The sequence below is a fragment of the Artemia franciscana genome, chromosome 1, assembly GCF_032884065.1.
Source record: "Artemia franciscana chromosome 1, ASM3288406v1, whole genome shotgun sequence".
In the NCBI taxonomy this organism is placed as follows: domain Eukaryota; kingdom Metazoa; phylum Arthropoda; class Branchiopoda; order Anostraca; family Artemiidae; genus Artemia; species Artemia franciscana.
The window spans coordinates 69289432-69304298 of NC_088863.1; the positions used below are offsets into that span (position 1 = coordinate 69289432).

Here is a 14867-nt window from a genome sequence, read left to right on the forward strand (position 1 = left end):
GCTAATAGTATTAGCATCTCCCGAGGGCATAGTTATAAGACTTTTTTGAACAAAACGGTTTTCCTCAAGTTTTGGGGAGGGGGCATCTAAATATGGAAAGTAGAGAGCCGCTGCCTACTCTCCGATAACTTTCAAGTAACCCCCTGAACAACTCATAAAAGTATCAGCTTAATGCCTTCAGCAACCCCTAAACTATTGAGATACGCCCTTTTTATAGATACCATGCACATAGCACAATTAACCTTAGTTTCAGTCGCGAGTATTTACAGTAGCAGTCACAATTGTAATCATAATCGCATTAGTAGTAGTAGTTATCACAAGTATTTACAGTAGCAGTCACAACTGCAATCATAGTCGCATTAGCAGTAGTAGTGATCCTGAAAGTTTTAAGTTAACACCCTTACCCGTTCCTAAGGTATTACACACACCTTTTTATAACCTGGATACACTTAATGTCTTTTGATTTAATTTAACATATCCCTTGAAATTTCCCTGAATTTTATCTCAATACCTTTAGGGTGTTCAGACACATCCAACATCAAATAGCCTCCCCCCTTTCCCAATGACAAATCCTACTTGTAAAGAATAGGCAAATTGCATAATTCACATTCCTTGCTCCGGGGGCCATGGAACCTCCGGAGGTACATTTGTTAGACCTTTGGAATATTTTTAACAAAACAATTTTTTTAACTTTCTATCTTTATTGTGAGGGCATCTGAAAGAGTTGGAGATGGGGGGGGGGGTTGCTCTCCGATTACTGTTCAACATCCCCTGGAAGTTTCAACTCAATACTCACAGCCGTTCCCTAAATATTACTGATACGACCTTTTGATAACCATAATGCATGTAGTGTTTTGATTTTATTTTTCCTCGCCCCCCCCCCCCCTTCAACATCTCCTCAAAGTTTGACCTTAATACCCGAGTCCTTTTCTGAGACCCAGGATCAAACATTTTACCTTTTCCCAATAACAAACCTGATATATAAATTATGTGCAACTTACAGAAGTTTCCATCATTACTTTAAGGGTTGTGGGGTTTTATGTTTATGTTCTCCCTGGAGACATAACTGTTTGGCCTTTAGATTATTTTAAACAAGATAGATATTTCAAAATTTTGATCAGATCTCTTTGGGGGGAGGGCAGCTAAAGAGAGCATGGGAGGGGGGTTGCTTGCCATACGACTACTTTTCAACATTCTCCTAAAAATACCATGAAAATTTTAACGTACCCTCGGGTGTTCTTAAGATAATGCATATACAACTTTTCGATAAACTGGATGCACATTGTGTCTTTGATTTAGTTCCGACATACATACCCCTCAACATTCCCTGAAATTTTCCTTAATACAATAAGCGTTTTCGGATACATCCAGAATTAAATGTTTCCCCTTAGCTAGGTGATAAATCTTGCATGTAAAAAAAAAAGGCAAATTTCATTTCACAATCCTTGCCCCGGGGACGTGGGAAAATGATATCCCCGGAAATATAGTTATTAGATCGAATAAACTTGTTGACTATTTTAAATAAAATGGCTTTTTCATAATTCACAATTAGTTTTGTTGGGAGGGGGCATCTAAAAAGACCAAGGGAGACTAGTGGTCCTCCCATCACCCTTCGATACCCCCCTCAAAAATACTCTGGAATTTCCAACTTAATACCACCATACCACCACCATTTCCTTAGATATTGCTGACATTCTCTTTCAACAACCAGCAAACGCACAGTGTGTTTTGATTTCGTTCCATATCCCTCTCAACATGTCATTAATGTTTCCTCTTATTACCTAAACCTTTTTTAGACTCAGGATCAAACATGCCCTTTTTCTCCAATTAAGAACCCTTTAAACAAAATGACAACTCGCTTAACTTACATTTTTGGCCCCCGGGGCTTATGTCAACCGCGAAGTTATATTTGTGTGACATTGGACTGTTTTGAACAAAATGGTTCAAAATTTTTATCGGATGGCATGGGAAGGGAAAAGGCAATCGAGGCTGGTGGCCTTCTGATCACTTTCGACTCGTAAAGAATATACTAGAGGTTTAAATCTACAATCAAATGAGTCCCCTTCAAAATTTCGTATGACTAGAAGGTATTCTCATACCTTTCTGGACTTAGATCCTTGATTGAATAAAGCATGAAATAAGAGACATGAACGAAGAAAATACAGTAATCAAAATTTTATTCATCATCAAAGCACTAAAATTATAAGGAAAAAAAAATGCACAAAACAAAATTGAGTATACAACTGAGACAGGCAAGTTATCACGATCACGTGAATTAAGGTCTATATATATATAATAATATGTATAAAAGTAAAAACTATGTCCAAAAGTAGAAAAATTAAGCGGATTCACTTTAACATGATTCATTTTTCACTAATTATTATCCTGTTAAGGCGGAAGCAAGTAATATTATTTCCAATATTCTCTTTTTTAAAAATTGCCACGTGGTGCCTGCAGATATTTCATAATGCCAATATGAAAGACAGATGTGGTAATTGGAATATAAATATTTAGTGGATCAAAATTTGACGATTAAGAAAAATTTGGGAGGGGAAAAAACCGAATTCTATATATGCTTAATTTTGTTTGGAACCGAACTACCTGTTTAGATGTAGACACCTTCATGGCTTGAAACTTGAGTTGGTTGGGGATAAACTGAAGAGGACTGAGGAGGACTGGAAATACCCTCACTCCAGTCTGAAGCGGAATGTGGACTGGAAGACGACCATTGCCCAGGACTTTCCGGGGAAGGTGTCAAGTAGGTGTCAGGCGGTGGTGGATGTCCCAGACATTGCATTTGGTCAGAATGAATGGAAGGAGGAGTAGGGTAATGTTGAAAAAATTGGTTTTTTCTGTAATTATCTACAGTTTCTGGTACTGGGAATTCAAAAGTACTACCCGAGTTATGTGTCCTTTGGGCAGCTGTCCGCATGGCTGCCATATGTGTCGGCGACGTAGGAAGATTATTTCTAGCCGTTTTGCTTGGAGAAGAGCACTGCTGATTAAGAGGCGGAGACGAAGTATAGCTCGAAGATGGAGACAAAGTAAACTGTGGAGGAGATAAAGTAGTAGACTGGTATGGATTATTGAACACACTTCCTGCATGTGCAGCTGGCAAGCTTGCCTGTCTTTGATGTGTACTATAATCATAGCCCATGTTAAAGTGGAATGTGTCAACACTTATAGGAAGAGCTTGCATTGACGAAGCGCGGATACAGTCATCATAAGTAGGGGGTTGAGGCCCGACCATATGAGGGTGGCTTCCATATCCCATCAATCCGTGCTGATCTAGCGAATGGCTATTAGCAGGAGACAAAGTTATTGATACGGTGCTCGTGCTGTCCACACTTTGCACACTATTTTGTATTTTCTCTTTTTTCTTGTTGGATGTGCGACGTTTAGACAAAGTATTGGCTATATTTATTGGTTCGATCCCAGATCCTGAACAGGAGCCCTCCCCTAGTCCAGACTTAGGACGTTTTTTTGGTTTAGGTGGTCTTTCTTCTTGCAAACCTCTTGGGGGAAGAGGTGGAGGTTGAGTCTGATGGTGCACCATTTGGGATGGCACTGAGCTTCTTGGCAAATATTCATCAAGCAATCGCACTATATCTGTGTGCTGGCGTTCCTGCGCGACATCACGTGGTAATCTATCCATATGATCAGCAATATCGCGGTTGGCACCACTGTCAATGAGAGCTCGAACTGCTTCATATGAACCTTCTCGTGCAGCCAAAAACAAGGGTGTTTCGTCCTACAGAAAAGTTTTATATAAAAACAATACCAATAAAAAACAGCCACAATATGAGGGTACAAGAAATCGAAATGTTTTGCTTTTGAAGTTACCTAGGGTTACAACAATAATCAAGCCAAAAATAAATAATGGATTGGTTATTTGAGGCAAGGTAAATTTTACATTTGTTTATATTATTTTCGTGAGGATTATTATAATTTAAAAATTAGTCCAAAACAATAAATGCTTCAATCTTACCTATAATACATCATAATTAATCTATATTTATTGATATGACTATCATCCACCAATTTTATAAACTATAGGAGCAATTGTGAAAATATATAAAGCTTAAAGAAACTTAAGGGTCAAAATTAGCAAAAATAAGAGTAAAAAGTTAAATAACGCATATCTATAACAGTGTATCATCTTCCTTAATAATTAAATCCAAACAAACAGTTTTAACATTTGATTTGTAATATCATTTTTCTTACAGTCATATTCTTCAGAGACAGTTCGGAGTTTTAGTAACTAATAAATACATTTTGGAATCACAATACTCTTATTCCCCCTCAAAAGGCTCCATGGCCAGGTATACAAGGGGGATGCTTCCAATTTTGCATACAAGCCACCGATAAGGGGTATCTGAGGATATTATCTCTGAAGTGTGTGACGGTGGAAAACAATAGAAGAAAACTCTCCAGGTCAATTTTGGCCTCTTTTAGGACCAAAGGTCGAAGATGTCCCTTAGTTTACTCAGAATTACCTTAGTAAACCAATTTAGTGGAGCATATAGGATTCTCTTGATATGCAATTCCCTTATTTTCTCTTAAGTGTATACATATTTTTAGCTAATTATATGAAAAAATAACAAACATAAAATTTAATAACAAATAAACATTTATGTGTTTCAAAGGAGTTAAAGAATTTTCTTTTGTAATTTTTACCTTAAACAAGACCTAAACCACATCCAAAGAAGATTTGAAATTTTTCTCTTTATATCAAATTTTTTGCAACTGATACTATTGGCAGAACATATCATAGTTTCTGCCCAGCGGTACCAACATGGTACAATTGTTCCGTTATTGTTACAATTTAGAGGTCTTGGAACAGTTTGACATTTGAAATATTTTCGGTACGATCCGCATTTTCTGGCAATTTTTGATATTATTCGTTCCTTTCAGACTAACAGATCTGGTAAAGCTTTAATTTGCCAAAAAAGTTCTTCTAGTTACTTCTTATAGGTGAACTAGCACAAGAAAACTGATGCTACAAAAATACGTTGGTACGAGAATGAATGTAAATACCGTCAACACTGTCTTTAAACGTTCCAAAACTTGTTTAACCTGTTTTCCATACATAAAGTAGTACTAGTATAAAACAGCCTTACTTAAACATTGGCCATTTTGCAATGGTGCAGGTCAGTTGAACGACATGACAGTGATATATATATATATATATATATACATAACATATATACTAAAAATACCTAACAAAAATTGTTGTAACCAAAAATGAATTTTGCAATTTAAGTGGACAGTCACAACCCCCCCCCCCTTATATTTGTGTCCCTGGCTTGGTGAACTGAATTAATTTCATCCTATAATTGAATGAATTTCTAATTATTTATCTTAATCAAGCTTTTAACTTGTTTTGATATAAATAAAAATTTCGAATTAAAATTTATTGTGTACAAGGCGTATACACAAGATGTATGGCATGTATTTAGGTGGAAACACGACTTGAGTCACTACTGTCCTGGTGGTTATTTTTACTGCCCGCGCCATTGAACTCTTCCTCACTTCTCAACGTCCATTAGACGTAACTACCGACAAGCGTAAATTTTTAACCTACTGGTCCGACGATATAAATTTACGTCTTGTGGTGCAATTTCTTGAAGCTTTAGTAACGCTCGCACTGCCAACAGTGTTAGTTTCCACCTTAACGACTGCCATATTATTTCATAGCACCCTTTATTATAATACAGTCAAGAAGCGAGAAGCCTGGGTGGGTAGTTCAGTTGACTAAGGATTATTTATCTTTAAATTATCGACAAATGAAAGTGGACGATGAAAATATATTTACCTTGTCATTTTGAGCATCTTTATTGGCACCATGACTAAGAAGTGATGTAACTGCTTCAAGGTTATTGACTGCAGCAGCCCAGTGAAGGGCGGTTTTCCCATGTTCGTCAGCAGCATTAATGTCTGCACCAGCTTGAATGAGGTTTTCAACAACACCTTCAATGGCAAGGCGAGCGGCAAGAATGAGTGGAGTTGTACCATCGTGCATTCGAGCATTTATATTGGTTGTTCTGTGGACGTAAATAGTATAATTATGCTTTTGGTTGAGCTAAGAAATAAGACCTAACTTAATAGTGATCAAAAATAGTATAACTATATTTTCTAATTTCACTGTTGCTAAAAATTTCATTTGAACACTACTGAATTGTTGTTCCCTCCACGACAAGAACAATTTACTAAATTATATCAAAATTCTAAGTCTTCATGACCTGCAGGACATTTCTTCTTTTCTAAACTGTTATTTTACTGACTATGACTATTATCATGCGAGGTTCGTCCAACAGATTCTACTACATAAACAAAGCAAACGATCAAAAATGGGGTTTTTAAAGGCCAAGTGAAAATACTGAAGAAAACACAAAAAGCGAATATTTCGAGAGAACAACCACCTCTCTTCTTCAGCGCGAACAAAATAATATGATCGAGGAAAAAGCAAAAACCAAAAAACAAATGCGGAAAGTACAACAAAACCAATGAAAAAACCCGCCAAAAAATTGAATAAAAGACTAAAAATCAAAACAATTAAAATAAAATACCTAACAACAATACCAACACCTTTAAAACTCCCATTTTTGATCATTTTCTTTCTTTATATTATGGCAGGCCGATGTGGTTTAAGAAATTATCTTAGATTCTACTACTGCTAAAAAATCGCAACAGCAAGACTAAAAAATCACAACAGCAAGCTGCTTAAGACAGGACAGCAACACACACTCCCCCCACCCTCCCCTCTTTACAGAGCGTCTTCTTTTAAATCAGTAAATAGAATTATTACAAACAGTTATATTAATACACAAAATGTTTATATGGAACGTTTGGAAAACCCTCAATTTAAAGGATTAATATGTAACTAAATAACCCTTAAGAAAACCAATGTTTTAAAACATGATGGGGCATTAAATGGCCGGGAAAACCCAATATTGATGACTTCAGATTTGTTGCTTTGGGTAGACAACGGCCATGAACAACCCATTATAGCTGCATCTGGACATGTGAAAGAAATGTACTAATAGTCCTTGGAGTTCCCTTAAATGTGTGTTGCTATTGTTTTTATTGATTGAGCCTCTAGGGTGTGTACTGTTCCATTGACCTCTAGTGTGTGATAGACTTCGTCTGACGTTGAAAGCCTAAGGCATAACCGTATAGTACAGTCTCTTGTGAGGATTAAAGAAAAGCTTTTTATCACCTTCCTCTCGAGTAAATTTGAAGTCTGTTTAACGCCCCCACCCCCAAGCACAGAGAAAAAAAAACCTTAAAATTTCAACTAGATCTTACTGCCATTTGATACAATAAGAGAATGGATTGCCATTGGCTGGAATTAGAGACTGGATTGCCATTGGCTGAAATTAGAGATTGGATTGCCATTGGCTAGAATTAGAGATTGGATTGCCGTTGGTTTGAATTAGATACCAGATTGCCATTAGATTAAAAAATTCTGAGATTAGAAAATAGGGCGATAAACTAGGGAAGGGACAAATAGGAAATACCACCACATGCATTAGCATCAGAGGCGCCATTTGGACCAAATCTTGGGGTGGGCATAAACTCCATCTTGCCCCCCCCCCCTGACTCACTTCGTGTCACGTAATTATCTAGGAAATGGGCATTTGACAGAACTCGAGAATTTTATTATGTATCTTACCTACTTTCAAAGTTTACAATAATTAATAGCAAATAGCGTAATTACCCCAAGGGTCGTCAAGTAATTACGCTCTTTGGTTAATAGGCGTGCAGTAATTTCAAATCAATTGGACATAATGGGTTATTATGGCCGGCAAAGGGCCCTTTGTGGTGGAAGCTTGGGCCCCCTGGAAAATCTGGGGTGACCCCCCCCCCAAATGGCGCCTCTGATTAGCATCAAACTTTTTCCAACTAACTTTTCAACGAGATCTATATGGTACACATTACATATATGTAGCTCAATCAAATAAGACATATATTTATATCGTACATTTAATCAGACATCGTTTTCAGAGTGCTATTGATGGTTATATCTAACCATCACAAATGGTTATATCTAACATTATGGTTATATCTATTTATGGTTATATTAATGATGGTTAAATCTAAACATTATATACAAAATCCAAGCGCATAAGGCATTGCCGCACAGCTGGTTAGGTGTTGAAAGGATCAGAGATTAAGAGACTTTACATATGACAAGGAGTGAGAAGAAATACAGAAGGAAAAGTAAGTCAGAGGTGAAAAAGAACAATTACTATTTAAGTTCAAGATTTAGAATCAATGAGTCGTTTGACAATACTTCAGCTCACACTAAAATACATAGCATAGGTCTTAAGCTTAAATAATCATTTATTTATTTTTTCAGTTAACGCAACCTATTCAGTTATTTTTCTAAGTCTATTGTCTGTATTTTGTTGTTTTTTTCCTTAAATAATTTTTTGGTTTCATTTGTTACTGTGCTGTGTGGAATACAAGAGATTTGTTTGTTTTTTATATCCTCTTCATTTATAATGTTTACTCCATGATATTTGGCGAGACGAATATAGAGAGCCTTTGATCACAATTGACAAAGAAGTATTTCAGTTCCCTATCGACAGCAATTTGTGGACGTTTTTGTTTGTATAAGAACTATCCTAAGGGGATATGGTAGAGTGTACTAATTTTACCAGAACACAAGTTCCTTAGTAGCCTGGAAGTAAAAATAAAACTACTATAAAAAAATTCTAATTTGACTTGGCGAGGGAGGAGAATGAGCGTTTTATGATGTCCCCCTTCCCTAGGCTGGATGTTGTTACTGATTGATAGTGATGTTTGCAAAGTAACCGATAATAAGAAACTGTTGCGCAAGATTACCTATTCAAAAGAAGTATTTGAAAGACTCCTTGAGCATCAGCACCAACTGCAGTATGTAGTGGGGTCCGACCAGTATGGTCACCTTGATTCGGGTCAGCTCCTCCTTCCAAGAGCCGACGAGCAGCATCTGCACGTGCATAGCGAGCTGCCAAGTGCAAAGGAGTTTCACCTAAGAGCAGAAAAACAAACTTTGAAAAATGAGTATTGCACCTTTAAATTTTGAACAAAAAGATTACAGGGAGATTAGAATTAAAAGTCGTATATTATTTCAGTGAATGTTGATCACGGAAAAATAGATGAGATGAACGGTTCTGTCCATTGCTAGATTAGACTAGGAAAAATTAAGCTAAGAAATTAAGTAGATTAAGAAAAATATTTCAATAGAATCGGCAGTTGATAAATATTAGAGGCAATTTTATTCGTCCGCTGATTCAATTTCAAGATCATTCCTATCCACCACCCTAAACCCACTCAAAAACTAGAAATTTTCATTCGTTGGCATTTCAAAAAAAAAAACATTCAACATTCAAAATTGGCATTTCAAAAGAGCCGAACTGCAGTAAAATGTCTTGAAGAATGCTTAATTCCGCGGTGTTTTGAAAAAAGCGCCGAAGTCTATTATTCCGAAAACGAGTCAAGCATATTATTTGAAAGAACTCTAAGAGACCAATCGATTGGTCTATTCAAAAGGCACTTATCTTTGATTCTGACCGAGTTACGAATTATTCCATAAGGGCCTAAAAAACAGCGCAAGTCCCTATCTTCTAAGTAACGAACAATTCGCAATTTAGATATTTCTATTTAATTTCAATCGAAAAGTTAACTAGGAATAAGTCTTTAAAATTTCAAGTTTCTTAAATTCTGATTAGTGACAAAGATCCTTTTAATTGTACATTTTTACTTTCATTTTACTCCCCTGTTAAATTAGGAAGAATGGAATTTTGCAAAGGGCCACGGGATTTTGCAAAGGGCCACGGAATTTTGCAAAGGACCACGGAATTTTGCAAAGGACCACGGAATTTTGCAAAGGACCGCGGAATTTAAACACTAAGTAACTGAAAGCTTCAAATTTTTAGTATTTTTAGATTTCTAGGGAATTTTAGGAGAAAGGATGCAAAAATAAAAAAATAAACTTCAATCTACTAATTTTAATTTTTCGCATAAGGGAGGAAGAGGATTACAGCATATGTAAACACATATTAATACTTGATTGGATGATTTAGGATTCAGCTGACATTTACGCATTGTTTACGATAATTCCAATTTCCTGTTCAAAAAAGGATGATTACGGATAAAAATTAATTTTTTAACATAAATTCCTGTCACGGGGCTAGGGGAGGGGTACATTTCTTAAGGATTCGTCTTGAGGACCCTTTTTCTTTTATGTTTTTCTTTATAATTTACTTAGTTGATACCAATTCCAATTAAGGACTCACACATATTAAATTAAGTATGTTTTTAGTAACTAGTTATGTTTTGTTTTTCTTTATAATTTACTTAGTTGATACCAATTCCAATTAAGGACTTACACATATCAAATTAAGTATGTTTTTAGAGCACTGCCAGGATTTGTTGCTTTTTGCATACAACCAGGGCCGCAGAACTGATTCACTTTATCATCAAAACATTGAACATAAAGTGCTCCGACTTCTTTAAATTTCCTTTAAAGAAGTAAGAACTCCGACTCCATAATTTATGCTAATTTACAGCCAAAATTCAATTTTCAAGCATTTCTTTGAATATATTTTTTTTTAGTTTTAAAAAAATGCTATTCACTAAAAATAGCCTACAACAATAATTTTGTTAATTATTGTCACTTTTTAAAAGTACTTGGCTTGACTCTAGCCTTAATGTTTTCTCATAGCTCCGACTCCAAAGGGTCTTACATTATTTCTGTTACTCTGACTCTATTCAGCAAAAAATATACAAAAACCCGGACTCCACAACCCTGCATACAACACATGAGTACTCACCAGTTTTATCCATTGCTGTATTAGCTTTAGCTCCTTGCATAAGAAGGTCAGACAACATCTGAGAAGAGGGGTCTTGCTCCTCATCCCCTGATTCCATTTCAAGGCCATGGCTTCGACTGTAAGCAGCGACCATTAAGGGTGTCATACCATATGGGCCACGCACATCAACACCAGTCCCACCAGACTATCAAAAAAAGAGAAATGGAAGAAAACAACTCATATCGGTAGTTGTATGATATAGCCCTTACCGCTTAAGTTGTTCATTCATTGACACATTATAAAACCGGACTTTTTTGTTAATTTCTTTCAGCTTAGCATGAGATAAACCAAAGAGAAGTGACAGAATAGACGGAAAGTATATAATTTGGACTATATATTTGCACATTAGGGGGGGGGGGGGGGGGGTAAAGTATTTGGACAGTGTCAAGTTGGAAAACAATTTTCACTTCATAATACGCAGAATAATTGCGCCAAACAGATTAGGCATGTAGACCCTCTATACTTTACCCCCATATATAGCCCAAATTCGATTCTAAAGTATTATATATTTATCATTATTAGGTATATTTCATTACGATTCAGCGTCAGCGAAACATAGAAGAATATTAGGTAGGAGTTATATCATACAAGTACCCTCATATCAAGCCAATCTCACAATATGATTTGTGAAACAAAAATGTCGGATTTTCTCCAAGCATTGTAGGAATTTTCCATCAGATTACAAAAAAAATAGTAATAGTCTATAGTCTTTTATGGGGGCTGGAGAAAAAATACTTCTTTTCCCCAAAATCTAAAATTAATTCACTGCCTCCCCTAAACCTTGTCTGAACTTCCAATTACATCCCTAAGACGCAAGACAAAAAAAGGTATGGTCACCAGACCTTGCTTAGTAATAAACCTCGACACCTTTCAATAAAACATACTGACTTCATAAAAACTCGTTTGCCCACTTGCAAGTGATCACTCATAATGTTTTTTTTTAACTTTTGTTTATCAATTAATTATTTGTTTTTTCTTTTTTCTTTGGTTTATCATTTATCAGAAATCACTTAATTTTTAACCTTGCACTACAGGAATCCAACAAGAACTTACCCAAATAAGGAGGCTTTTTTTCGAAAAAAAAACGTACAGAATCAAAATCAAGGAGGAAAGGTTTAAATGCAAAACAACCTTCCCAAGAAAACAGAGAAATCAACAGCAGTAAATGGAACAGCTCAAAACTGTTTTCAGATTTTCGAGAAAAGAAGAGAACATTATAAGGATTTTGGATAAATCCATAGTTTTTAAGGCAAATTAAGAAATTTATAACTTGTGTATTTAATTATGAAATTAATTTCGGTCTTTTTTAGATTTACTACCTCTCATTTTTTTCTCAATTTTCCTATTATTTTCTCTTTTATTTTCCTTTATCCTCTATTTTCTTTTATTATCCTTTATTATTTATGTATCCTTTTTGTTATTTATTTATATTATTATTTATTTATTATATTATTTATTCATCTTTTGTTGTTTATTATTATCCTTCATTTATCTTTTATTTCCCTATCCTTTATTTTCTCCAATTCTACCGATTTGATACTTATTTCACCAAGTGCCAGCAATGCAAATAGCAATTCAATTTATGGCTAAATTCTAGGAATAGCTTACGTTGTGAAGATTGGAAGGTATTATATTATCTTGGGACATTCCTCCATCAGCAGCATTAAAATGTTGCTGAGACCAGCTTCTTATATCCGGCTGTTCGTCAAATTCAGTCAGTCCGGTTTGATCACTTGAATACCCACCGTCGGAGGCACGTACACGCTAGAAATTTAGTTAAAAACAATGGTATTAGTTAATATGTTCCAGTATTGCTAAGAAAGCAATGTTAATACATTACAATGAACTATTTAAAATAATACGAGTAGAAAAATGTTATAGCCGAACAGTTTATTAACATTTTCAGTAATGAAAAAAAAGTATTTCAACTCTCTTTGCAGCACATGACCAGACGCAATTAAGTAAACTGTTAACTTAAGTTAATTAAGTACACAATTAAGTAAAGCTAAATGCTTACTTTCGTTCCAAGTGCTCTAAAGTGCGTATTACTGCATATAACAAGATTCTGATGATCGTATATTATTTCTATATTTATTTAATAAACTCTTTGTTGAATGAATATAGAATACAGACCTCACCCCGCTGCCAGCGGGGCTCATAGACTAATGCACTTCGCTCATATGTAATGTTACCTATAATGTCCACTTTACGCATTTTTAGTCTCGTTGGAGAGGGATTTTAGAAACCTTAACAAATGGATGCACTTCTCTAATAATGGCCAAATAACAATATGCGATCATCAGAATCTTACTATATGCAGTAATACGCAATTTAGAGCACGTGTAATGAAAGTAAACATTTACCTAAGCAAGAAATAAACAACTTTTTCGCTGTGATGGCATCTAAAACACCAACAATGGTTTATATTAGATATGAATCGTTGGTTGGATATGATATATACATGAAATATGCATAAACAGTGTGGATTGTTTTGGACGATCGCACCGTGGTTTTAGTCTCTGAGATGTAATCACCGACCTTCAAAACCGCTGGATTAGAATTTTGGGTGCAAATTAAAACCCTTCTCGATTGCCCGCTAAATTCAAGTTTATTTGGGTATTTTTAAATAACTCTAGAATTACAGTCGACCTCTCTTAAACATCGAAAGATCTATTGGTCAGTTCATTTAGTAGATACTACTTGGAAACAAAATTACTGTTGACATAGTTTAGTAGCCACTACAGTTTTAGTAGCCACTTCAATTACAAAAAAAAAATCTTAAGAGATCATAACCAGAAATATTTATACTGTAGGATTGCAAAAAATACTATGGCAGTAATTTGAACAGAGGATTGTAAATTGTAGCGGAAACAAATTATCCCGTAAATAAGGGGAATTGCCCTTTAAGCCCCTGTTTCTTATTAATAAGTTTTTACGAGTGCTTTACTGAAAACGTTTATCACTACAAAAAATACAGTTGGTTGGTAATCACATGTGCTTTAATTAGCGATTCCCTTTCAGAATCTTTAAACTACGAATGTTATTGCTTAAGGTTTATTGTCAATTTACTGAATTTTTTTTAAGAAGCAACATATTCTCAGAGCCTTGCGTAAAATTCTTTTTATCTCATTCCCATTGACCATTTTCTTTTCCATTTTCATTCCTCTTGACCATTAACTCCCGAAGTTCTGTGGAAATAATAGTTCAGTGTAAAGAGTGGACAGTAAAGAGGAAGAGGGCAATCCCCCCCCCTATAAAAGAATAATTTCTGCTCTTCTTAAATAGCAGTGTCGCTCTTTCAATTCAAGAGAAAAAGAAACTGTTTTTGTATTTAATTATTACACAAATCAAATATGATATTAATAAAGATTTTCGCATATAGACATTAACATTAGAAAAATACAACATGATGCAATTCATAAATACGGCAATGTGTCCAAATGCAGTTAACATCTGATCGTTTAAGAGTATATTTATTTACCTCCTTTTTTACGCTGGAGGTGAGTACGATAAAAAGTTAGGTTACGTGTCTGCTTATTTTGTTTTTGTTTTAGGTATGATGGCTGGGCAAATTTCTTTTTTACTACATTTGGTGTTTATTGCCCTTTTTGCAGCAACAAACCCGTAACAAACTGTAGTAAATAAAAAGGAAATTAAAAGGCAAAATCATAAAGGATTGAAATTATAAAATTGCAAAGACACTAAGAGTAAATAAAATGGAAATTAAAAGATAAAATCATAAAAGAAATTATAAAGGATTAAAATTGTAACATTATAAAGGAACTTATAAGTAAATACAACGGAAATTAAAAGGCGAAATCATAAAGGATTAAAAATTATAAAGGACATTTTAAGTAAATAAAAAGGATATTAAGAGGCAAACTCATAAAGGAAACTATAACGGACTTTGAATTACAAAAGGCAATGTAAGTAAACAAAAAAATTAAAAAGCCAAATCATAAAATAAATTATAAAGGATTGTAAGCTATGAAGGGCATTACAAGT

General features: G+C 34.9%; 1 protein-coding gene across 2 annotated transcripts in view; it reads right to left on the reverse strand.

Moving 5' to 3' along the window:
• Positions 1 to 2160: 2160 nt before the first annotated feature.
• The window catches only part of LOC136033331 (neurogenic locus Notch protein-like), a 94128-nt gene continuing 81421 nt past the window's right edge, over positions 2161 to 14867 (reverse strand). For both annotated transcript variants that reach the window (XM_065714131.1, XM_065714127.1), the window contains 5 exons: positions 12471 to 12626; positions 10824 to 11007; positions 8851 to 9019; positions 5816 to 6044; positions 2161 to 3751 (listed from right to left, as the gene is read on the reverse strand). In XM_065714131.1, the coding sequence (XP_065570203.1) occupies positions 2606 to 3751; positions 5816 to 6044; positions 8851 to 9019; positions 10824 to 11007; positions 12471 to 12626 (1884 nt within the window). In that variant the 3' untranslated portion in view covers positions 2161 to 2605. The remainder of the gene's footprint in view (positions 3752 to 5815; positions 6045 to 8850; positions 9020 to 10823; positions 11008 to 12470; positions 12627 to 14867) is intronic.